Here is a 25,885-nt window from a genome sequence, read left to right as displayed (position 1 = left end):
ATAAATATTTGTGCCGCTACACTGATTAATTTGTGATCCATCAAAAACTCGAGTTCCTTATTATTTTATGCACCTATGTTCCATGTTCATTGTATTATATTATAATGTTTCATGTATTACATTTTCCATGAAAGGTTATGTATGTGTGTGTCATAATCCCGATGGCAGTGATCCCAACGGTGAGGGTTAGCGTTAGGTTATGGGGAGCGTTACTGTTAGGCAGCGGGAAAGGTGGGTTAGGTGTAGGGTTAAGCGAATGGTTAGAATACTTACCTGCATCCATCGGGATTATGCTGCCGGGATTCTGACCGCCAGCATTATCAGTGCCGGGATCCTGTAAATCCAAAGGCAGACCCAAGCCACTCAATATTTTAACTACCCAGGAGCAGTATCAACCAAAAAGGAAATGACCACATAGAAACAAGTAATTGAAGGCGCTCAAGTAGGACTTGTTCAAACTTCTCTTATAGTAAAGGCTCAGTCGCAACGTTTCGGAGAATCAGATTCCTTTCTCAAACCTTTACCATAAGATACGTTTGATACTGCTGAGCATTTACAATATTGAGTGATTTGTGACTGTCTTTGGATTTAAAACATGGGCTTTGTTCATAAAAAAAAAAAAAAAAAACCTCATGGTAGTAGTACAGTCATACAGGGTTTTCAGGGAGAGTAGCCTGAGTTTCAAAGTTTGAAAGTGCCCAGGCTCCTCTTTTACTCTCTTAACCCCTACGTCTCCAGTGTCTTCCATGGAATCGGATAAAGTGATTTTATGGTGAGCAAAGAATCCTGATTTTTTTTTTTTTTTTTTTCTTTCTTTCTACATATCATTTTCTCCTTTTCAATACACATATGAAGGGCAGCCAAGTATGGCAGTCACTGCTCTCAGCATGTCATGTGGTGGTGGGGGGTTCAGTGCACAGAACAGACATTACCACATTGTCTATAATTCAGTCACAGATACTGTTTTAGTGTTCACTCTAGCTCCGGCGGTAGGCAGGGCGCCGGAGCTAGAGAGGGCAACCTTATGGGGCGCGGTCATGAAAAGGGGGCGTGTCTATAAGACGCGTCCCCTTTTCGTCATACTTGGGGGCGTGCCCGACGCTTACGGACATGCCGGGCAGCCCCCAAGCGCTGCAGAAAGGGAGAATAGATGCCGGGCGCATGCGCCCGGCGTCTATTCTCCGGCGGTAACCGGGACACCGCATGTTTCTCCACCAGCGGGGCACTGCGTCCCGCGAGTGAGAACAGCACCCGCAGGCTGTGAGGGCAGGGCGTTTTTTGCCCTCCAGAAGGAGGGCAGGGCGCCGCGCCCCGCTAAAACAGCCTAGCGGGAACGCTACTGTCTGACAGGATGCCATGATTGAGAAGGAGGGGGAGGATTTTACAATGTACTGAGCTCAAAGTGGTGTCCAAAGCCTCTCTGCGGTTTATATATGTGCTATATGACTAGTTGCCATGGTAGTCACATGACAAAAAGGCCAAATTCAATACAGTGCAAAGCTGAATAGCTGCGGGAGGGAGCTCCCACAGCTATTCAATACGCCGCGCTGTTTGGGCGGCTCTGGGGATGCGAGGAGAATTTCGACAAAAGTGCCGGCTTAGCGTGGCCCGAACAGCTGCGCGCCCGGCACCTTAGTCAGAGAATGCCGGTAATCGCGCCTAAACACCCAGGTTAAGTCTCGAGAACCGACAATCTCTAACTTAACCAATTCCCGACCAGGCAAACTGCGCGTTTAATTGAATTGAATAGCTGCGGGAGCTCCCTCCTGCTGCTATTCATCTTCGCATTGGATTAAATTTGCCAGAGAGAAAGAGAGAAAGAAAGAAACTTAGTGTTTCTTTGGATCACAGAAATTGCATAATACCACTCCTTGTATTGGTGGATGCTGATTCTACCTGTTCTTCTTTTGGTTGTATGTAAAGCTGCACAGTGCCACTTCCCATGGTCTGTATGTTGAATGAAATTCTCAGTCTCTACTGTCTGTCTGCTAAGTGAGCCAAGCTTTAGCTAAGGTGAGCATTTAAAATACAATACTTTCCTCTGTCTTATGTTGGAGGAGTAATGTGCTATGACCACCTCTTAGGACCAATAGTTCCTAAAAACTTAAAGGAAAATGACTTGTTCTGTGAGACTTCAATATTTTAAAATCACAAATATATTTTTTTACTGTGTTACAGTGGCCAATGCAACAAAAGCCTTTGAAGCTATGCGCAGATATCAACCCAGAGGACCTCTGGTATTGTACAAATTGAGTGCTATATAATAATGATATTACTAACTTGTCACACTGACTAGTATACTGTGGTGATAATCCCAAACTTCTCCCAGGATGGGTGTAGTAGGTATTACCGCCGGAAGCTTGGCCGGCGGATCAAATCCCGACAGCGGCAGCCTTGCAAGAGTGAAGATCCCGATCGTCCCTAAGGTAAGTATCGCTAACCTAATTTACCCTCCCTTAGTGGTGCCTAACCCTAATCCCCATTCCCCGCTGCCTGAACATAAATTCCCCGGGGGGGTGCCTAACCCTAACCCCACCCCTTCCTCTAGAGTAACCTAACCCTCCAGTGGGGGGTACCTAACCCCCCCCCCCCCCCACCCGGCTGTCCGCGCCCGGCTTACCTTCGTGAACATGTGAGTTTTCGACACCCATTATTAGTACCACGCCGGGATTAGAGAGTCTGGAAGCCGGCGGTCGGCATTTAGACCGTCGGCTTCCAGACTGCATCCCCCCAGGATCACATCACACCTCTTTATTCTCAGATACATTACACAAATAATGTTCTTTGTTTTGCGCGTTTTATTTTTCATTTTTTCTATGTCTCCAAAAGGCAAGTTTTGCATCACCCTTTAATCCATCTGTCCATATATACTCAGGACTCAGGGTCTAATTCAGACCCGTTCGCAAGCGGGTCGATGGTGCCCGCATGCGCACGACGGAGGGAGCTCCGTCGTGCGCATGCACGAGACCCGCATAGCGACAGCCAAGCTGTCGCTCCGGGTCTCGCACCAAAGAGGGCGTGCTGTCGATGGTGAATGACAGCACGCCCCCTTTGGTGGGCGTGCCGGGGGTGTGGCTGCCAGACGGAGGCGTTCCCATGGGAACGCCTACCGTCTGGGTCCGACCCCACTGACGTCACTAGTGATGTCAGTGGGAGTGATTTTGGCTCTGATAGAGCCAAAATCACTCCAGGGCTTGCGGCCACGAGACCCTACCGCAGGGTCTTGTCGTAAGCCCGATGGTCGCGATGGTCTTGACCATCGCGACCATCATCATGGACGCTCGCATAAGCTGTGGGTGGTAACCCACAGCTATGCGAGCATCCAAGAGGCCGCTCCAAGTTGAGGTAGGAGGGCCCTGATTCAGAGCGAGCACTCTGGTCAGAGCGTCCGGCTCTGAATCAGGCCCTCAGACCACACCCACCTCCAGCATGATATTATTCCGCTGTAGATCACTTTTATTAAGTCTGAGCAGTGGGTCATCTAAACTGCTTGTTTAAAACAAAATCTGGGACACAGGTTTTCCTTTAGAGGATAAACGTGCTACATATATATTTTTTTCAATTATAACCCCTAACCTTTCTGTGTGTAGTCTGTTGTATCAGCACATACCTCCCTTACGGTTCCATCCCTCTTTAGTGAACTGGTTATACTGAGTCCTTGGTCTGGCCTGCCCAAAGTGGCGTGTCATCTTGTCCGTGTCCTCAGATTTGGATAAAGTAGAGAGAAAACCATTTTGCTGCCCTGTAGTAACCTGGCGGTGTAGCGTTTATGACTCAGCTGAAGCTGGCAGAAACTGCGGGAGAGGTGACCGGTAGCCCTTCTGTATAAAACAAACACTGATAGCGTTAGCCTTATAACAAATTGTCACTTTCAATTTACTAAAGCACTCGCCGAAAACACATCAGTTCCTTAAACTTGGAACCTGCAAATGTGTCCTCATACATCTTACTTTCTAGCATGTTAAACAGCCCTTCTAGTTGTGCCATGCCATAGCGTGACTCTATAGCACTGAGCATCTTTTCCAGCAACTTTTTACCTTCAAATGAGTCTTATTCGCAAATGATGTGAATAGGACGCATATTTTCGGCATGCCGATACTGTGTGTGCGGGTGTACCTGTATGTGAAATGCTACGTTCGTGTCACAGCCGCTGACACTGTAACGTAGCATTTCACATGCAGACACACCTGTATTACATAACTCCCCAGATTTTTCGTTCTGCCCTCTTCAGCCTTGTAGTTTTATCATCACAAAGTGTTTCTTTTCATCAGCTTGGGATATGATGCACAGCTGCTCTCTCTGGATCTACTTATATACTGTGCGGGGGGCTTAGCAGAGCTGCATTGTATTTAAGTGTAGAAAAACTAATCGGTTCCAAGAAAGCATATATAAGTTAGGTATCTGAAGGTGGACAGTTATTTTAATTATGGGAATTATTTCAGGAGCTTTGTTCCAACCTCCTTTAAAGTGAATGTTTCCAACTTTGTGATTAACCCTCATTCAGTCATGACTTTGTCAGTGCATGTAAATGATTAATTCCCGCTCCTTAAAGTATCCATGTACTGTGAGTTACACTTTAACCTATCCATCTGCTGCAGGTGAACTCTGAGTATTACACGGGGTGGTTGGATTACTGGGGACAGAGACACGCTCAGACCCCATCGTCCAAAGTCAGCCAGGGCCTGTATGATATCTTGGAGACCGGCGCCAATGTGAACATGTGAGCACTTATCAGGAGCATTGAATGCGGGCTGTACAGCCATGGCCAAAAGTTTTGAGAATGACACAAGTATTGGCTTTCACAAAGTTTGCTGCTTCAGTGTTTTTAGACCTTTATGTCAGATTTTACTATGGTATACTGAAGTAAAATTACAAGCATTTCATAAGTGTCAAAGGCTTTTATTGACAATTAAATTAAGTTTAAGCAGAGAGTCAATATTTGCAGTGTTGACCCTAGGGGCCTCTGTAATTTGCCCTGGCATGCTGTCAATCTAATTCTGGGCCACATACTGACTGATGGCCGCCCATTCTTGCCTAATCAATGCTTGGAGTTTGTCAGAATTTGTGGGTTTTTGTTTGTCCACCTTCCTCTTGAGGATTGACCACAAGTTCTCAATGGGATTAAGGTCTGGCGAGTTTCCTGGCCATGGACCGAAAATGTTGTTTTGTTCCCTGAGCCACTTAGTTATCTCTTTTGCCTTATGTCAAGGTGCTCCATCATGCTGGAAAAGGCATTGTTCGTCACCAAACTGTTCTTGGATGGTTGGGCGAAGTTGCTCTTGGAGGATGTTTTGGTACCATTCTTTATTCATGGCTGTGTTCTTTGGCAAAATTGTGAGTGAGCCCATTCCCTTGGCTGAGAAGCAACCCCACACATGAATGGTCTCAGGATGTTTTACTGTTGGCATGACACAGGACGAAGACTTTTGGAGGATGGCCCGGTGTCAAGAAGGGCAGCAAAGAAGCCACTTCTCTCCAGGAAAAACATCAGGGACAGACTAATATTCTGCAAAAGGTACAGGGATTGAACTGCTGAGGATTGGGGTAAAGTTATTTATTCTGATGAATCCCCTTTCAGATTGTTTGGGGCATCTGGGAAAACGCTTGTCCGGAGAAGGAAAGGGGAGCGCTACCATCAGTCCTGTATCAGGCCAACAGTAAAACATCCTGAGACCATTAATGTGTGGGGTTGCTTCTCAGTCAAGGGAGTGAGCTCATTCACAATTTTGGCTAAGAACACAGCCATGAATAAAGAATGGTACCAAAACATCCTCCAAGAGCAACTTCTCCCAACCATCCAAGAACAGTTTCGTGACGAACAATGATTTTTCCAGCATGATTGAGCACCTTGACATAAGGCAAAAGTGATAACTAAGTGGCTCGGGGAACAAGACAACTAAATTTTGTGTCCATGGCCAGGAAACTCCCCAGACCTTAATCCCATTGAGAACTTGTGGTCAATTCTCAAGAGGCGGGTGGACAAACTCCAAGCATTGATTAGGCAAGAATGGGCGGCCATCAATCAGTATGTGGCCCAGAAGTTGATTGACAGCATGCCAGGCGAATTGCAGAGGTCTTCAAAAGAAGTGTCAACACTGCAAGTATTGACACTTAACATAAACTTAACATAAACACAAATGTAATTGTCAATAAAAGCCTTTGGGGGAGATGTATTATAGCGGCACTTAACGTGCCGCTATATTGCTTCCTACTTCACCTCTTTACCGAGGCGAAGCAGGAAGCACTAACGATGAGATGTATGAACATCTCATCGGCCGGAGTGGGGGAGTGTTAACTCCCCCCTCCGGCGATCCCTGCCTGAGTACACAGTGCATCAGCCTAGTGCTGATGCACTGTGTCTCAGTCCTGGCCGGCTGCAATGAGCATGTGCAGGATCTCGCAAATATCGCGAGATCCCGCATGCAGTCCTGGAGTTGGCAGCCCCTGCAGCAGGGACAGCACTGTCCTTGCTGTGGGGATAGGGCTGTAGCTGTCGACAGCGACAGCTGCAGTGGGCAGTACGGTCGGACGAACTCACCGTTCATACATTGCCCAGGCTATCAGCGGTGCTATCTTGCAGATAGCAGCGCCGATAATGACAGAGGCGCATAGTGCCACTGTCATTTACCGCTAAACCCCCTGATCATACATCGGGGAGAAGCGGTATCAGCCCACATAACGTGCGCTGATACCGCTTCGACGCTTCATACATCTCCTCCTTTGACACTTATGAAATGCTTGTAATGTTACTTCAGTATACCATAGTAACATCTGACATAAAAGGTCTAAAAACACTGAAGCAGCAGACTTTGTGAAAACCAATAAGTGTAATTCTCAAAACTTTTGGCCATGGCTGTAGACACCTACAAGGAATGGGTCTAGCTATAAGGAATCCTATTGGTTGTTATATGGAGTAATATGTTTACCATATTGTCCGTTGTGTCCACTTCCAGGTACATGTTTGAGGGTGGCACCAACTTTGGCTACTGGAATGGTAAGGGCAGTTTCTGTCTCTCTGTGACTGTAACATGCTGTATGACTATTAGCATTTATTAGGACTCTTATGCAGAGGAGCCTAAAATAAAAGTTTATCCAATGTAAATATGTAGAAATATACAAATAGACTATAATTAATTTCCAAAGCAGCACAGAGGATGTTTGACGCTGTGTGTAGATCTGTTATTGCAGCATAGTACAAGCTATTGTACTTTATCAGCCATTTTATGCTCTGAAAAACAACAATCAATACAGTGAAAATAGTCTGGTGTTCACAGAAAAACAAATTCGTATTTAATAATTGTTCATTTCTTCTTCAGGGTCCATAGGGCTCAATCAGGGAGATAATAGGGTGTAGGTGGGACTTGGAGGACCGGACTCCAGCAGCAAATTTTTCAATCCCAGGATGCTTCAGTCCTTCCCCCTATACCCCGCCCACAGCCTGAGAGCAACTCAGTTTCGTTGGTGTCCTGCTATTCAGCCCAAGCTAGGTACTCCCGGCGGGGCTCTGAGGGGGACCTAGCTAGCAAGGCTCCCCGGACCCCAGACTGCAGCCGGGATGCAAGCGTACAGGTAAGGCGGATCCTCGCTTTGAAGGACCCGCGTCTAATGCGCAGTGTTTCCTCCGCTATCAGCAGACAGACCGGAGGCGCTGATGTAGACACCGATTTGCTCGGGACTCCATTAGACCACCAGGGCATTACGAGCACTGGCGCAGGGCACAACTATAGTCAGGGGACCTGGTGGTTAATGTCAGCATAGGGGAGAAGGCGCTTTGCCTGCAGCCCCTCCCCCAGCTCAGGGCGCCATTCCAATACGATCTTGCTGCTCCCTGAACTGCTCCTCCCTCACCCTCCGCCCTCTCTGAGACTCAAGGCAGCCATTTTCTGCATTCAGGTCTCTGGGAACGCTGGCTCCAGTCTCCTTGTTTACCTCACCCAAGGGCCAGGTTTATACAGCGCTATATCCTACCAGCCACTGCGGTCTGTGTAGTTGATTTTAGTGCCCACTGCAGTTATATTGTATAGTTTGCATTTGTATGTGACTTATGCTAGCGCTGCTGTCTGTTTTCTTTTTTTGATATTACTGTCAGCTTATACCTTTTCCCTTTATTCTACTATAACCCTGGTATACTAAGGTATAGGGGGTTAATTGTACCTCACATCTCCCTATATTTGTGAGGGAAATCACATACTATATATCGCTGTTGCACACTACACTGTGCCATATTACACATACATCTGGGTTGCTCACTGCACTGTGTCAGATTGTGTGTTACAGTAATCTTGCAGCTATGTCTGGCAGAGGCAAGAATAACAAGCAGCCTGCTGCTCCCACCCTGGTGTCTTGTAAGTACTGCTCAGCAGGCTTAGCTTCAGAGGACCTCATTCACGATGGTCTTTGTGCATCTTGTTATACTGCCCTGGGCCCATCAGCCCCGGTGCCCTCTCCTCAGGACCCACCCTGGACTACTTTTTCACCGGTACTGGCAAAAATTGTGGACCACGTAGCGGTCCCTGTGGTAGCTCCCTTTATGGGATGGCCACAGCAGATACTCCCTGCAAATCCTTTGCCTCCCCCATGGGTAGACGTACTTTCTACCTCATTGCAGAGTTTGGTGGATACCTCTACAGCCTTTCAACAAATGCTGCAAAAGGAGAGACCCTTACCTAGTAAACCTACTAAGCGTGATGTGTTATCTTCCCAGTTCACCCAGCTATCAGATTCTGAGTTATCATCTGGGGAGGCAGAAGACGCAGACCTCTCTCACTCTGACTCCTCCTTGGGAGACGAGGAACCCCCCTCTAAATTGAATATACCTGCACTTGCAAGAGCTGTAAAATCTATTCTTCAAATTGAAGATACAGAACCCGCTCCTAAGGCAAAAGAGACAGTATTTAAGTGATAAAAGGTAGTTTTACCAGAGTTTCCTCACTCTGATCAGCTATCTGATCATATGAGTGATGCATGGAATATGCCCAGTAAAAGATTTCAGCTGCCTAAATGTTTAACTTCCTTTTACCCTCTTCCCGCTACTGATTGCACTAAATGGGGAGTTCCCCCAACAGTGGATTCCAATGTGACACGTCTGGTCAAGAATGCTACCTTACCTATCCATACTGCAACCTCCTTGAGGGAGACTACGGATAGAAGGATGGACGCTTGTCTAAACTCTGTATACTCTCTTACAGTAGCTGTTACTCGTCCTGATAGGGCTACTGCCTGGGTAGAAAAAGCCATTGAGAGTTGGGCAGAGGCCCTAGAAGAGACCTTTCCCGCTGTTGCGTCGAGGAAACGGCTGTGCTACATATCTCAATTAGAGATGCAACCTCGTATTTGGGTGAAGCAGCTCTGGATACGGCTCTCCTAGCTTCCAAGGCATCTGCCACTTCTGTAGTAACCCGCCGTATTGTTTGGCTCTACTCATGGAAGGCAGATTCGGACTCTAAAAAGGCATTGGAGTCTCTGCCTTATTCTGGGATATCCTGTTTGTCCCAGAATTAGACAAAATTGTGACTACCTTGGCAGCTTCCAAGACGGCGTTCCTGCCCTCTGCATATAATGCAAAGCCTCGAATGTCATCCTTTCGGTCCTTTTGTTCTCAAGGAAATGCTAAAGGTCAGTCCTTTCCAAGGCATCAGGCATCAACTAAGGCCTCCAAGCCTAGGACCTAACAGACCAGGGCGACTAGACGTCCACCTCCCAAATCTGAGGACAAGCCTTCAGCCAGAGTGGGAGGCCGATTTCTTCAATACGCTCAGTTCTGGCTTCAGACCACATCAGACATCTGGTTAAGAGAAGTGGTCTCCCATGGATATGCCCTCTCCCTCCTCCCCCCCCCCCCCCAGCAGTTCTTTTGCACAGGACCTCCATCAGACCCAAGCAAAGCCCTGCTGCTCCAGAAGGCCATTCAGTCCTTACTGCTCTCAGGAGTAATAATTCCGGTCTCCTCCTCAGAGAGGGAAGGGCTATTCTTCTTTTTCCTTTTCTTAGTTCAGAAGCCCAATGGGTCTCATCGGCCTATCCTCAACCTCAAGTCTCTGAACAAGTTTATCAGGGTGCCCAGGTTTTGTATGGAAACCCTCCGCTCTATTATCCTGGTTATGGATCCTGGGGACTTTATGGTGTATCTGGACATTCAGAACGTTTACCAACCTATACCTATAGCGCCTTCTCATCAACAATATCTCCAGTTTGCTATACTACAGAAACATTACCAATTTCAGGCTCTACCTTTTGGCCTTTCAACGGCTCCTCGAGTCTTTACCAAGATCATGGTAGTCAGTTATGGCGGCCTATCTTCATCGTCAAGGGATCAGACTGCTCCCATACTTAGACGATCACTTGCTCTTGGCCAGCCCCCCAGAAATTCTTCACCGCCATCTACAGTTAACCATTGCCTTTCTACAAACACACGGTTGGCTGATCAACTGGAAAAAGGCTTCCTTGACACCTTCTCAAAGAATGGTACATCTGGGAGCCCTCCAGGACTCTCAGATTCCGAGAATCTTCCTAACAGCAGACAAAATCTTGGTATTACAGCACCGGGTGTGCAGACTACTACACAGTCACGAGTGTCAATTCACTTTGCATTGCTGTCCCTGGTATCCATGGTGTCCACCTTCGACATGGTGTAGTTCGTTCAGTTTCACTCTAGGCCCCTACAACATCTGATCCTCTCCAGGTGGAACGGGCTGCTCAATTTGCTCAGATCCCAGACGATGGGCCTCTCCCTGGAGGTTCACCTGTCCCTATCCTGGTGACTACAGACGTCCCACTTAGACAAGGGATGCCACTTTTGGATCTCTGACTGGTAACTCCTCACCACGGATGCAAGCCTCCACGGGTGGGGCGCAGTGACCGGCCAGCATTCCTTCCAAGGCCGCTGGACTCCAGCCGAGGTGATCTTACCAATCAACGTCCTGGAACTCCGAGCCATCTACCAAGCTCTCACTCTGGCTCAGGATATTCTTCAGGGCATGCCGACAATGCCTGTGGCCTACAACAATCACCAAGGAGGCACTCTAAGTCGAACAGCAATGGCAGAAGTGTCCTGCATTCTCACATGAGCCGAACGCTATCTCCCAGCCGTCTCCATAGTGTTCATCCCAGGAATTCTCATTTGGGAAGAGGATTTCCTCAGCCATCAGGACGTGCATGCAGGTGAGTGGTCTCTACATCCAGAAGTCTTTCAACTCCTGGTGGACAAATGGGGTCTACCGGATGTAGACCTCATGGCCTCAAGACACAACCACAAATCCAGTGTATGGAGCCAGGACAACGGATCCCAACGCGGCCTTCGTGGACGCATTATCTGTGAGGTGGACCTTCCATTTGGCGTACCTTTTCCCTCCAATAACGCTTCTTCCTCAGGTTCTTCGGAAGTTCAAACCGGTATTGGGCACAGTCCCATTGGTACTCCGACCTTCAAATTCTCTCCATAGACGTCCTCTTCAACTTCCTCTATGACTAGACCTGTTGTCTCAGGGTCCCTGTCTACATCCGGACCTGGCCCGTCTGTCTTTAACGGTTTGGCTCTTAAGACATCCCTCCTAATGGTTATGGGATTTTCTAGCTCTGTGGTCCAGACCATGCTCAGAGCACGTAAACCGGCCTCGGCCAGAATTTATCACCGGATATGGCATACATATTTTCAGTGGTGTGCTCCTAGAAACTATGACCCTCAAGTTTTTAAGGCCTCTAGAATACTTGCCTTTCTTCAGGCTGGACTGGTTCTTTGACTCCACCTAGCATCTCTGAAAGTGAACGTCTCTGCTCTCTCCTTCTGGTTCCAGTACAGAATTGCTCCTCTACCGGATGTTCACAATTTCCTGCAAGGTGTTCTACGTATACAACCCCTCTTTGTCAGTGGTTTTCCCCGCACTTCAGGAACCTCCTTTCGAACCCTTGGAATCGGTAGATGTCACTGCAAAGACTCAGTTTCTTCTGGCTATAGCATCTACCCGTAGGGTATCGGATTCAGGGGCGCTTTCATGTCGCTCCCCCTTTTTGATCTTTCATCAGGACAGGGCTGTTCTTAGAACGCACCCAGTCTTCCTACCCAAGGTGGTTTCTCGTTACCAACTTAATGAGGAAATTGTGGTTCCGGCCTCTCAATCACCTCTTGGCAGGTGAGGCTTCTTTGGATGTGGTCCGTGCTCTGAAGATCTACGTGGACCGTACTAGTTCCATCAGGAAATCAGACTCCCTCTTCATCCTATATGGCTTCCTTACGAAGGGATGGCTTGCTAACAAACAGACTCTGGCCAGATGGGTTCGCATGACCATCTCACAGGCTTAAACGCAGACTGGCCTTCCTGTGCCGACTTCAGTATCTGCTCATTGGGTCCCTCGTGGGCAGCCCGACGTGGCGCCTCTGCTGAACAACTATGCAAGGCGGCTACATGGTCTTCTGTCCATACCTTTCTCAGGTTCTATGCCTTTGAGACATTTGCCTCTCAGGATGCTTCCTTCGGGCGCTGGGTTCTCCTCTCCACTCAGGAGCATCCCCGCCCTTGAACAACTACTATGGGACATCCCCATTGTCTCCCTGTGGAGCCATATGAACTCTGAAGAAGAAAAGGAGAGTTATGATAAAACTTACCCTAGTTAACTCTCTTTCTTCGAAGTCCACAGGGCACCCGCTCTGACGCATTTGGCTCCTATGGACTTATTCTCTTGGTCACTTGTTTCCTTCTCTGTGATTCTTCAGTGTACCAGTCTTCCTTCTCTCCTATCCTGCTCCTGCTTTGGGCTTGTTAACAAAACTGAGTTGCCTTCAGGCTGTGGGAGGGGTATAGGGGAAAGGACTGGAGCATCCTAGGATTGAAATGCTTTGCTGTTGGTGTCCGGTCCTCCAAGTCCCACCTACACCACATTGTCTCCCTGTGGACCCTATGGACTTCGAAGAAAGAGCGTTTAACAAGGGTAAGTTTTTACCATAACTCTCCTTTTTTAGACATTTGGGAATCGTGTTAGTATTTACCTTGCCTTATAATGTCTAAGTAAGTATCCTCACTGAGAGAGGATCATTATTCTAATGTCTGGTTTTTATTTTCACATCAAGTCTGTCTCCAGTCAATAGATAACTCCTGTTGGCCACTGGCAGCTCATTAGTTTAAACCGCTTCCATTCTGCACTTGGATAAAACAAATCTCTGCTGTGCTCGCCGCAATGAGCAGTTTTGTGTCATATCCCATAGAAGCAGAAATGCAAAACTGTGCCTAATGATATAATGACAGGGTTTAAAAGCACAGAAGAACACTAGAATAACAAAGCGATATATTTTGTAGAAGTATAAAGTGATGGAACCGTGTATTAAGAAGCCGCTGGTAAAACCATAGTAACTGTAATCCTCTCTTTTTATCCGTAGGGGCAGACTTCTCAAAAATTTACCAGCCAATTACAACAAGCTATGATTATGATGCTCCTCTTACAGAGGCCGGGGACCCCACAGATAAATTACTAGAAATACGATCTGTGATTAGCAAGGTGACACTTTGTGTAGATTACGGGGGCACTATACAGACTAATGTGTACTAACTCTTAGGATGAGACATGTACTGTCATTGCTGAATGTTTAGCACTGCAGAGTTTTCATTGGTAATATTTCAAAACCATTGTTCTGAACTTTATTTACAGTATAATCTTCTATCTTTTCTTTAATTTCTCTTTCGTCCATAAGGAACACTGGAGAGACACAGGGGGTATAGCTGGTGCTGGACGTGTCTGGACACTAAGGGGGAGATCAATCAAAGCTTGGAGAGAGATAAAGTACCATCCAATCAACTCCTGTAATGTTTTCACACAAACAATGACAATGATAGAAGCTGGTATATCTCCCTCAAAGCTTCAATATATCTCTCCCGGAGAGTTAAGTTCAGACCGCACACGCTGCCTCACCCCTATACCCCTCATCCTGCCCAAGGTAGTTTTCTTTTTTTTTTTTTTTTTTTTAGTGCCTAAAGGTGCTGGGCTTGTTTATTCAGTCGCTCTGGCAGCTGTAGTTTCCTCTATCATCCATCTTGGGGACACTGCGTTAGTATGTACAGCTGGGGTTAGAATCCAGCAGCAGGAGTTTGGCATTGAACTAGTTAAAACGACAACTCTGCCCCTTTTAAGCCCTCCCATCACCACTGGATCCTCACTTTTTAGTTTAGTGCAATTATTATTTTAGTTTATTATATTGTGAAGGACAGGCTGCGGTGCTGCTGTTCATGCATCACGTCAGCTGCCCATTCAAGGACTCGTGGACAGAGCTCTGTCACTATAGACAGCAGCTCTGCCAACACAGTCTCTGCTGCATGCTAAGAGCTGCGACCGGATCATGGATCAGGGGGGATGAAGGTAATGAAGTTCCCACAGTTGCGGCGAGTCAGGTTGATGCTGCGGCAAGACCCCCTGTTGAAGGCCACCTGAGGGGGGAGGCCAAGTGACGGCCCGGTCCTTCAAGTGAGGGCTCGGTCCTCCAATCTCTAACAAGAGACAGATAATAAACTGGATGCTGTTTCATATAACAGTTGCCCTGATTCAGAGCCGGACGCTCTTTCGGAGCGCTCGCTCTGAATCAGGGCGTTTTTTTGTTTGTGTCGGCCTCCTGGCCGGTCACATAGCTGTGGTTGACCACCCACAGCTTTAGCGAGCGACCAGGTGATGGTCGCGATGGTACCTTGTGGTAGGGTCTCGTTCATGCAAGCCCCAGTGAGCTTCCGGCTCTAAACAGAGCCGGAAGCTCACCACTGACATCACTGGTGATATCAGTGGTGCCTCCCACAAACAGCAGGCGTTCCTTCGGGGACGCCTCCGTTTGTGTAGCCACCCCCCTGCCTGCCTCCAAAACAATCACAATGGACAGCCGCCCCGTTTTTCTGTGAGACCCGTAGCAACGGATCGGTCTTCGCTGGCCGGGTCTCGCGCATGTGCACGCCGGAGGCGGCGCATGCGCAGGGGAAAACATTGACCCGCTTGCGAGCTGGTCTGAATCAGCCCCAGTGTCCCTTATGGTCGGCAACAGGGGACTTTTTTCCCATTCTCTCCTCCCCGTCTCCTTGGCGTGCTTTCTGTATAGGCAGTACACGCCAAGAGCCCACTACACTCTCCTCCCCTCGGGACTCTGGGTAGTCCTCTATACATCGGTCAGGTGCCCTTATCACACCATATAGGTGTATCTGTATTCTGTTAACTTCTATCTACATCTGTATCTACATCTGTGCATATGTTAACGCCATATGCGTGTGGCTGTTACACACACATATATATATATATATATATATATATATATATATATACACACACACACACAGTGTTGTCTCCCTATTGCATATCTGGTACACTTAATATAGTTCACTTTTTCTCTTACATTTCATTTTGTGCTTTTTTTTTTTTAATCTAGACTGCATAGTACTATTGTGATAATTTATCTAGTGTGCATAGCAATCTTTTCCTTCTGTAGGTACAGATTATTCTGCAGATCACTGTACTAGTTCTTTATGCTTATAGTGCTGTCAATAGCTTATTAGTTAGCATGGCATTTTGTTGTTTGCTTTCATTGCATACCACATTTAGCATCAATGCCATAGTTCACTAAACAGTGTCCTTCACTGGCCACTGCGGGTGTTAACTCACTAATTGGGTGACATGTCTGCTAAAGGAAATCTTCCAGAGCTGTCCCTGAGAAGGGTGCTTCGGTACATAGGTCCCCCTCTCCTGCAAAAATTGTCAGGACAATTTTATTTGTGATGCTCAGGACCACAGTGGTCTCTGTGATGCCTGCTCCACTGCGGCACCACAGTCGGGACCCCAGGTAGCAGACACTCTGCCTGAGCAGGTGTGGGTTTCAACCTGTCCCAGGCGATGTTGGAGCTGGCAAAACAATTGGCTTTATCCAGAGCATCCCCACCGGATTCCACTTCTGTGGGGCCCTCCCTTTTGTCCAGCGCAACTCAGCATATTAATGTTGAGCCTCCCTGGATGCAGGGCTTGTCTCAATAAGTTGTTTTCAAATTCTCTGCACCACATGCGGGACCCTGCAACCCCTCAATGCCTCACAAACGGCCTGTGCCTACTCCTCTACAGTCAGGATACAAAGATGATTTTCAGCAGGATTCAAATTTGTAGCTGTCTTTCTTTCAGGAGGAAGATCACAACAGCTGGAGCATCACTGCAGCAGGTTTTAGTGTCTGGATGGGTTTTTAGGACCTTGGAACAGTGGGCGGACTTCGCTCTGAATTGTTGTCCACCGTAAAGATTAGGACTGCTTATTTAGGGTAAGCGGCTATGGTCTCTAGCCTCCTTTTGGCCACAGTTTCTGCCTCAACTGTGGCTGACAGCCGAGCTCTTGGCTCTGCATGTGGCAGGCCTAGCCCTTGAGTCCCTTACTATCAATGGTAAGGTGCTGTTTGGCTCTAAACTAGACAAAATGATTGCTTCTGCTGCGGCTTATAAAGCCCATATTCCTCACGTCTGCAGCACCGAAAGCCAAAACTCTCTCCTATCAGCCCCAGGGAAGGCCCAGATTTAAATGTTTCAGTCGGGGCCGTGGTTCCTCTTCCAGGGGCAAGACAGTCTTGGGCAGGTTGCAAACCCAGACCTCATGCCCCCAGATAAGGAGTCCACATGATGGGCTGGACTCCCACCTCATGGTTCTTTTGGTGGGTGGCAATCTTCAGCGTTTCTACAACAAGTGGTGGCACATGTAAAAAGTCCTGGATTTCCCCGAGTTCTCCCATCTGGTTCTTAACGGGTCTTCCACTCGACCCTGCCAAGTCGGGGGCCTTGCAGGACACCTTCAAGTCCCTTCTGTTCTTGGTACCACTACATCAGAGAAATGGGTTTTTATTTAAAACTATTCCTTGTGTAAAATCCAGTTGGCTCCTTCCGCCACATTCTGAACCTGAAGTTCGCTGAACATCCACTTCAAGATGGAGTCCCTCATGTCCATTATACATTCACTGAAACCATGATACTTTCTGGTGTTCCTGGATGTAAGGGACACTTATTTGCATATCCCTATTTGGGAGGGGAATTAGCACTTCCAGCTCATTGCAGTCCTGTCGGACCACTACCGGTTTCGGCTTTGCTTTTTTGGTTTGTCAACAGCAAAGTAGTCTCCTCCTTCGACATGGTGGAGTTTGCAAAGTTTTCACTCCAGGTCCTTCTCCTGGTGAAACAGGTCACACACTCAGATTCGGTCCCAGTCCCTGTATGTTATCTCCGGAGGTGCATTACCCCCTACTGTGGTGGCTGCAGGCTTCTCACCTGGACAATAGGTGTCCTTTTCTGTTTCAGGATTGGACTCTGCTTTTGACAGAAGCCAGCCTCAGGAAGTGGGGAGCAGTCGCTCTCACCTCAACCATTCAGGGATGATGGACAGTACAGGAATCCCAGCTTCTCATCCACATCTAGGAACTCAGGGCCTGATTCAGAGCCGGACGCTCTGACCAGAGCGCTCGCTCTGAATCAGTGCCCTCCTACCTAAAAATGGAGCGGCCTCCTGGCCGCTCGCATAGCTGTGGGTGACCACCCACAGCATATGCGAGTGGCCAAAAAGATGGTCGTGATGGTCAAGACCATCGCGACCATCGGGCTTGCGTCGAGACCCTGCGGTAGGGTCTCGGTGACCGCAAGCCCTGCAGTGATTTTGGCTCTATCTGAGCCAAAATCACTCCCACTAACATCACTAGTGATATCAGTGGGGCCAGACCAAAGGGGCCAGTGGGGCCAGACCATCGACAGCACGCCCCCTTTGGTGCGAGACCCGGAGCGACAGCTTGGCTGTCGCTGTCCGGGTCTCGCGCATGCGCACGACGGAGCTCCCTCCGTCGTGCGCATGCGCATTGGGGTAACATCGACCCGCTTGCGAGCGTCCTGCGCTCGCGAGTGGGTCTGAATGACCCCCTCAGAGCGATCTACAGGGCCTTCTGCCAGGGCTGTCCAGTCAAGGTCCGGTCACATAGTGCAACAGCGGTCACCTACAAGCCAACACACAAACCCCACGGGCCATGCGCAAAGTGCTCCAGACCAGTTTCTCCCAGCTCTGTTGGCAATTTACATCCTGTAAGTCGAAAACTGGGAGACTGAATACCTCAGCCGTCAGTATGTCCAACCAAGAGAATGGTCTTTTTTCATCCCGAGGTCTTCCAACAACTAGGGTTAACTTTACTAAAGTGTGAGTTTTCAGAAGTGGAGATGTTGCCCATAGCAACCAATCAGATTTTAGCGATTATCTTCTAGAAGGTGCTAGTTAAATGTTTAGTAGAATATGATTAGTTGCTATGGGCAACATCTCCACTTCTAAAAACTCACACTTTTGTATATTTACTCCCTAGTCTCCATAGACCTGATGGCTTCTAGTCAGTACCGCAAGCTGACCCAGGAGCCCTTCTGGGTTGCCCGGGATGTGTTGTCCGTCCCCTAGACGTTTCCTCTCCTATCTCTACTCTCTGGTGTTCCTGCTCGCTTGGGTCCTCTGCAAGCTGAAGCGTGGTATGCATATCTGATGCAGATGTCTGTGACTCCCTTTTGGCATTTTCCTCTCAGGACGCATCAACATATTATGCAATGATTTACTTTGGTGGATATAAATAAGGGACCACTAATATAAGGAAAATATGACCATGCCCAAATGATCTTATAATCTACTAGGTTACACTTTATGCCATATGTTGTAGAATATAGCAAGAAAGAACAATAAAATAATTATGTTTATGTAATGGTCTGATCTTTATTCATTTTCAGTGCAGTTGTATTATAGGGGAACACAAACACATGAATAAAAATAGATATTTGCTATAGTACAGGCCTGGCCAACCTGTGACTCTCCAGCAGTTGTGAAATGTCCCAGCATGCCCTACCACAGTTTTAGAATTCCCTAATAGCAAAACTGTGGCTCGGCATACTGTGACTTGTAGTTTTACAAAAGCTGGAGCCATAGGTTGGCCAGGCCTGCGAGTCTAGTATATGCAACTTAGAATGTTTTATACCATTTTTTTTTTTTTTTTCCTTTTCTTTTTTTGCCCTACAGTTCCAACCAGTGCCGTTCGGGCCCATCCCACCCCCCTCTACAAAATTTTACTATGGTTTAATCACTCTGCAAAAGGTGAGTATTTGATTTGTCTTAAGGTGCATACACACGTAACGATTTTTGTTACCAACGATTTTCGTTCACATTTTCCCTTGAAAAAGTGAACGATTTTTTAATATGTAATGAACAATTTTTTTCAACGATTTCCTGAACTAAATTAGATGTAAAATTAATTAGAAATAGAAAATCAGTTAAGGGAGTGGCCGCCATTCATCGTTCATTCTGTCAAACATGAACGATTATCTGAACGAAAATTGTCATGTTGGACAGTCAGAAGGGACGATGAACGAAAACTGCAAACGGTAGCGCGCATTTGTGATTTTCGTTCATCATAACTCAGAAACTGAACGATTTTTTTTGAACGACTTAACAATATCGTTAACGACAAATTGTTCCAAAAATTGTTACGTGTGTATGCACCATCAGAAGTATGGCTGCCTAGTTATAACCTATTGTCACACACTGTAACTTCCCCCTACACACTCAGGTTGGGGCTCTAGTGGATCTATTGGATATTTTGGCTACAGGAGGCCCCTTTGTGACTGCCTACCCCATCACCTTCGAGGATGCCAAACAGGTAGTGTGTGTGTGTGTGTGTGTGTGTGGTGTGTGTGTGTGTGTGTGTGTGTGTGTGTGTGTGTGTGTGTGTGATAACGGAGCAATTCTTTAGTACAAGTTCAACTGAACTAGTGTTTTTTTTTTTTTTTTGTATTTTTTGCTTTCTCTCAGTATTTTGGGTTCATGCTATACCGGACCCACCTGCCCTTGGACATCCCATTCTACACTCCTGTTTCATCACAAGTAAATGGCGTCCATGACCGTGGTTATATTTCAGTTAATGGGGTAAGGTATATTCTTCTCAGTGCTGTGCTTAATTTGAACGAAGTCTGGAGTATATACTTTCATAATAAGTCTGGCTGCTGTTTTCTATAGCGATTATGTAATATTTGTATAATTATATTTTTAATCGTCTGACCTAGCTTACACTGATATATCTAAGCCAAGTTTGGACACTGTTTGCCTTTTAGCCTGTGCAGATTTTTACTGGTAGGTCCAATTCTCTAAGGAGTTTATTTACTAAGCTTCGGGTTCTAAAGCTTGGCGCTTCCGCTTGTGTTTATGGCTGAAATTTAAAAGAGCAATTATTTTGTTAGCCTTGTTTTGCTAGTAAAAACATTGTCCTTTTAAATCCAATCGGAAGTGCTGGCTTTTAGAACAGTATATCTAGTAAATAAACACCTAGTGTCTGCCAAAAACATTCTCATTTTCTGCTGAACTAAATAAAAGAATCTGTTGTGGTGATGTTTATACTTTTCTCCTAAGTAGGCATATTAAACATTACAATTTAGAGACTAGATACCAGGGACATGCAGTCAGGGGAGGCAGAGCCTCCACTGTCATACTCCTGAGATTTGATATAAAAATTATTTATAACTTATAAACATCTTCTTTGTTTATTGTAATCATTTTTAAAGGTAACACTCACCAGGTTTGTGGAGCACCCTAGGACTGCAGGGAGACGAGAGATGAGGAGCAACAGCTCAGCCTTGCTTCTGTATAGTCAGACACTGCTTGCAGAGCTGGGGGTGGGGCCACACCACAGGCAGTAAGATACACAGAAAGAGAGCTAATAGAGGCATGCCTCTGAGTATGGGGGGAGTGCCTTGAGCACTGATGGACACCTTGGATGTGTCATGTGACCAGAAAGTACACTGCAGTGTTTAGATGTCGAGCTCAGTCACCAGCAGCAAGAGAAGACAGTGATGCAGGTAGGAGAATCAATGGATGCTGAAGCTTAGTGTAGTGAGGGGAGAGTTACAGTGAGTAGGGGGTGAGACAGGCTCCCAGCACTCAGACCCATCTCCATGTGTGCCTCCCGAGCCAGCAGAGCGCGCCAGCCCGGGAGGACTGACGTGCGGACAGCGGCGGGAGTGGGGCGTGGATTCATTTTCCTTTTATTTGTTTAATTTCAGTGTGTGTTCTTAAACTGGAGGCACTGCATTGGGGGGGGACTATTACTAAGGAGGGGACTACTACTTGGGGGCACTGCATCGGGTGGGGGGGGGGGGGTGACCACTACTGGGGACTACTACTGGGGGCACTGCATCGTGGGGGACCACTACTTGGGACTACTACAGGGGGCACTGCATCAAGGGGGACTCCTGCTGGGGGCACTATATAAAGGGCACTGTATAGGGGGGGACTACTACTGGGGGCACTGCATCAAGGGGGACTCCTACTGGGGCACTATATAAGGGACTTACTACAGGGGGGACCACTACAGGGGGCACTGCATAGGGGGGACCACTGCAGGGGGCACTGCATAAGGGGGACAACTACTTGGGGCACTGTATAAGGGGCACTACTGGGGGCCTGCATAAGGGGGGATCATTCCTGGGGGCACTGTATAAAGGGCACTGCATATGGGGGATCACTATTGGGGGACTGCTTTTGGGGGATCACTACTGGGGGCACTGTATAAGGGGAACTAATGGTGGGCTGCATAGGGGGGATCACTCTTGGGGGCACTGTATAAGGGGCACTGCATATTGGGGATCACTACTGGGGGCCTGCATATGGGGGATCACTACTGGGGGCCTGCATATGGGGGATCACTACTGGGGGCACTGTATAAGGGGAACTAAACGGGGCTGCATAAGGAGGACCACTACTGGGGGTACTGTATAAGGGGCACTACTGGGGGCCTGCATAACAGGGACCAATAATGGGGCATTGTATACTGGGGGTACTATATAAGGGGTACCACTGGCGGCCTGCATAAGGGGGTCCACTACTAGGGGCACTGCATAGAGGGGACTGTATAAGGGGAACTGTATTAAGGTGCAAATGCAAAGAAATGTTCCCAGTGACAAGAAAGGGGTGTGTCTGTCATGTTGACACGCCCCATTTTGCAGTGGCCACTCCCCTTGTGACCACGCCCATTTTTCGCCGCGGGGCTCCTTTTTAAAATTTGCCCTGGGCTCCACTTACCCTAGTTACGCCACTGCCAGATATGCTTTTTAGGATGTTTATCTGTTAGGGGTGTAGAGATATACCGTGGTGGTAGTGATTATACCAGCAGCACTATCTAGCTGCCGGTGTTGTGTTGACACCACTGACTGATAGTACTGCATTCATTGGTAGTATGGCATTAATTTGTGTGTTCTGATTACTTATCCCTTAAAGTCGGACTACTGCAGAAAAGTATATTCCAGTTAGATTGTTTAAGCCATTATACGTGTTGGGGTTTTTGTACTGTATTGTTATTGTTTTCACATTTGCTACAAATACTGCCAAGCCCCAACTATCCTTTCAAAAATACTGCTGTTTTTAATGCTGGCCATACACTCTGCAATTATCGGGACGATCCGCCCGATATCGGCGGATCGCCGCGATAATTGCAGCGTGTATGCGGGCGACCGAGGGTTAAATATTGCTCGGTCGGGCATGCTGGATTGTCCAGCATGCCCGTCCGATGCGATATTTACCCGGGAAACTGTCGGCCGCATCGGGCAGTGTATGCCCAGCGCGGCCGACAGACAGACATTTCCTGTGTTCCTTCCTACGGAAGGAACAGGGAAATGTCTCCGCCCCCGTAAGACTTCATGTACAATGTTAAAATTGAAAATGTCTCTATGATACAACATCCATTTTGTTTGTAATGACCCTGCATTGATTTTTATTTATACAGCGCTTTTACGGTGTACTGGAAAGAGACAGCATAAAGGGCGTTAATGTGACGGGGAAAGCTGGAGAATGGTTGGATGTTCTTGTGGAAAATATGGGGAGAATCAACTATGGTTCAGATCTCAGGGACTTCAAGGTAAAGACAGCGACAGGATGAAGGGGCTGCTATTAACAACGCTGTCTGTGGTTATATTAATACTTTAACCTTCTTTTCATAGGGTTTGGTGGGTAACTTGACTCTCAAGGCAGACGTCCTGAAAGATTGGCTGGTTTACTCACTCAATCTAGATGGCCCGATTGCAGGAGGCTGGCCCCACATCCTAGGTAATCACATATTGAGGATTCCACAGACTGAGAACACAGGGGGACCAGTCATCTACAGCGGATCCTTTAAGGTTACGGACATTGGAGACACGTTCCTAAAATTGCCCCAGTGGACAAAGGTAATAATCACAGGAGCTTCTGCTCAAGAGGGTTTTCTCATTAGCTATTACTAATTCACAAATAAATGAAATGCAAATTTTGTGTAACAAAATAGTTGAAAAAATAAAATAAAAACTTGCTTACAAATGGGAAGTGACACTTTCTCACTTTTTCCTTCATTTTTGCCTTCCTGCTGTCACGTTGCACAGTCCTCAGTTGGGGTGTGAGGCTAGAGGAGTCAATGTGGAGTGAGGTGTGCATGTATGGTAATACCCTAGACTGAAATGGTTTTTGAGCCTTGCTGTGTTACATTATACCTGTAACATCGTTAGAAGCAGACAATAGTACTTGATATAGAAGTTGAAATTGAATTAGCTGTGTACTGGGTTGGCTACTGAATGATTGTTGGATGATCTGTGTGACCTGCATGTCTACTGTATTAATTTCTAATGTTGGAAACTTGTGTTGCATGTCCTCATACATTGATTGCTCTTCTGCAGGGACAAGTGTGGATAAATGGCTTCAATATTGGACGGTACTGGCCTGCTCGAGGACCACAGATTACCCTCTATGTACCAGGCAGCATCCTGAGCTCTTCACAAATGAACAATATTACTGTGCTGGAACTAGAGAATGCTCCAGAGCTGCCTTTAGCCATGTTTATAGATAGACCAATACTGAATGGGACTTTCCTGGGGAAATGAGTACCTATCTCGCTGCAGAAGACAAAGTTGGTTGACTATCAAGCCATAGCAACTCCTGCCAGAATCTGGGGATATATACTTACATAATATGTTTATACAGGCCTCCTGCACAGCCTACTTCACAATTTTACTCTCAAGAGTGGGGCGTCTTAAGTCCAGACATTGATGAGATCATTGCACAAGTTAAGCTGCCCATCCAATAGGCGATTATACCTAGCGATGGAGCAATAACGATGGTCGTTATCGCTCCATCGCTTGGTAAGCACCCACAAATCGGGCAGTAAAAGGTTAAAAACAACCAGCGATGCGCGCGCCTGCTGGTCTTTTTTAACATCAATCATCGCCCGAACATGACTGTCAACCTGGCGACTGCCGTCAGGTTGCCATTTTCGGGGATGATTGATCTGAACGTTCAGTGTATGCAGTTCACCCTGCGGGAGACGGCGTCGTAATCTTGCCGTCGTCCCCCACATCGTTAAATGAATGGCCAGCATTACAGTCCTTACAACTCGGCAACCAATCCATGCATCCTCTCTGGGATCAGGAAGTGACCAGTGTAGCTTAGCCTTAAGAGTGTAGCTGTCAAACCATAAGAACTAAATATGTGAACTATGAAATACAGTACATTTTGAGAGCTAGGCAATAAAAAAAAAAAAAAAAGGTCAACGTATCCAACGCCTACCATGGCACCTAAGCTATGACTAATTATTTGATCCCTTAAGCAATAAAAACTTTGATTATGCAACAAACACACAAAGTACTAACCATAACATTATTGAAATGATATACTTAATTTAAAGCCTACTGCTGTGGCTTAGAGGAAAGATGTCGCTGTTGTAGACGACAAACTTTTAAAAGACAACAAAAGTAATTCAAAGGGCCTATTATGCCCACATAAATCTTTATATTGGTGCTCTTCAAGGTTGTACCTTCTTACCCTACCAATCCTATGGTGCCCTCTAGACACTGAATGACCCCTTCCCAATGTGCCTTGATGAGTGCTGTAAAAAGCAGGAGAGGTGTATAAACCCCCATAAAATTATTTATCTAGTTTATCCGCCTCAATGAATATATTTTATTTCAATGGCAAAAGGGAACCATGTATAACCAGATGGAACTTTTATCTCAGGGCCCCTGAAACTGGCTTCTTGGCATAAACCCTCTTACTTCAGCTTTTGCCACAAAACCAGTAGTGTGAATATAAAGCAGAATGAGACTAAATGCATTGATTTCATGCTCCTTTGCATAGCTAACATATGCATTAGGGAAAGGCTGTATATAAGGGACACACAAATAAAAAGGTTTATATGTTAACATGCTTGGCACAAGTGGCAGACAAAATGAATGTTATTAGCGACCTATGGCTCATTCTTACTAACAGGTTCATTTAATGTCCATATCACACTCTTAAAAATGTCAACAGTAAGTCACAGGATCCCAGCCAGTCATCTCCCAACTAACCTTCATCCTGTCTTTAGGCTAATTAACAGATAGATAGATACTGTATCTCCACACACTTATTGTCTGAATCAAATAATACATAGACAATCATTAAACTGTTATTTTAACATGATTTAAACTTTTGATATATTGCTGCACCAGCCACATGTGTAAATAAAAAACCAACAACTTTGTTTCAAAGGTTTATCTTTATTGGCATGGTGGAATAACATTGCTGTAATACATAGCAACCACAGCACAGCTTTCATTAGTCTGAATCCAGTTAGCTGTAAGACAACCAGTCTCACTGTGTTTAACTACTGTCTGTGCTGTATGCAGCAGGAAGATTGTTGTGCGATGATGGTGTGGTGGAGTTTGGTCAGACTTTTATAGTCTGTTAAGGACTCAAGACCTTTATTTCATTCTGCAGTATTGAGTAGTAGCTGGTCATCCTGCCAGTTGGTAGGTTTTTTAATGTGACTTTGATTTCAATTAAGCACTAACCGTGTGGCTAAAAGTGCCAAGCTATTGTCTGTGGGTGTATAGCACCATT

The 25,885-nt window shown here is 46.6% G+C and overlaps 1 protein-coding gene across 1 annotated transcript in view; it reads left to right on the top strand.

The window, feature by feature from the left end:
* The window catches only part of GLB1L (galactosidase beta 1 like), a 37,446-nt gene extending 11,913 nt beyond the window's left edge, over window positions 1-25,533 (top strand). The window contains exons 7-16 of the mRNA XM_088472318.1: window positions 2,179-2,237; window positions 4,599-4,720; window positions 6,954-6,994; window positions 13,370-13,488; window positions 19,019-19,093; window positions 19,566-19,655; window positions 19,808-19,921; window positions 22,770-22,901; window positions 22,984-23,208; window positions 23,689-25,533. Coding sequence (XP_088328444.1) covers window positions 2,179-2,237; window positions 4,599-4,720; window positions 6,954-6,994; window positions 13,370-13,488; window positions 19,019-19,093; window positions 19,566-19,655; window positions 19,808-19,921; window positions 22,770-22,901; window positions 22,984-23,208; window positions 23,689-23,892 — 1,181 coding nt within the window. The 3' untranslated portion in view covers window positions 23,893-25,533. The remainder of the gene's footprint in view (window positions 1-2,178; window positions 2,238-4,598; window positions 4,721-6,953; window positions 6,995-13,369; window positions 13,489-19,018; window positions 19,094-19,565; window positions 19,656-19,807; window positions 19,922-22,769; window positions 22,902-22,983; window positions 23,209-23,688) is intronic.
* The last annotated feature ends 352 nt before the right edge of the window (window positions 25,534-25,885 follow it).

Source organism: Taudactylus pleione, unplaced genomic scaffold (genome assembly GCF_031769625.1).
Source record: "Taudactylus pleione unplaced genomic scaffold, aTauple2 ptg000122l, whole genome shotgun sequence".
NCBI classification, from domain to species: Eukaryota; Metazoa; Chordata; class Amphibia; order Anura; family Myobatrachidae; genus Taudactylus; species Taudactylus pleione.
Note: the sequence above shows the minus strand (reverse complement) of the source record. Positions and strands in the feature narration are given on the sequence as shown.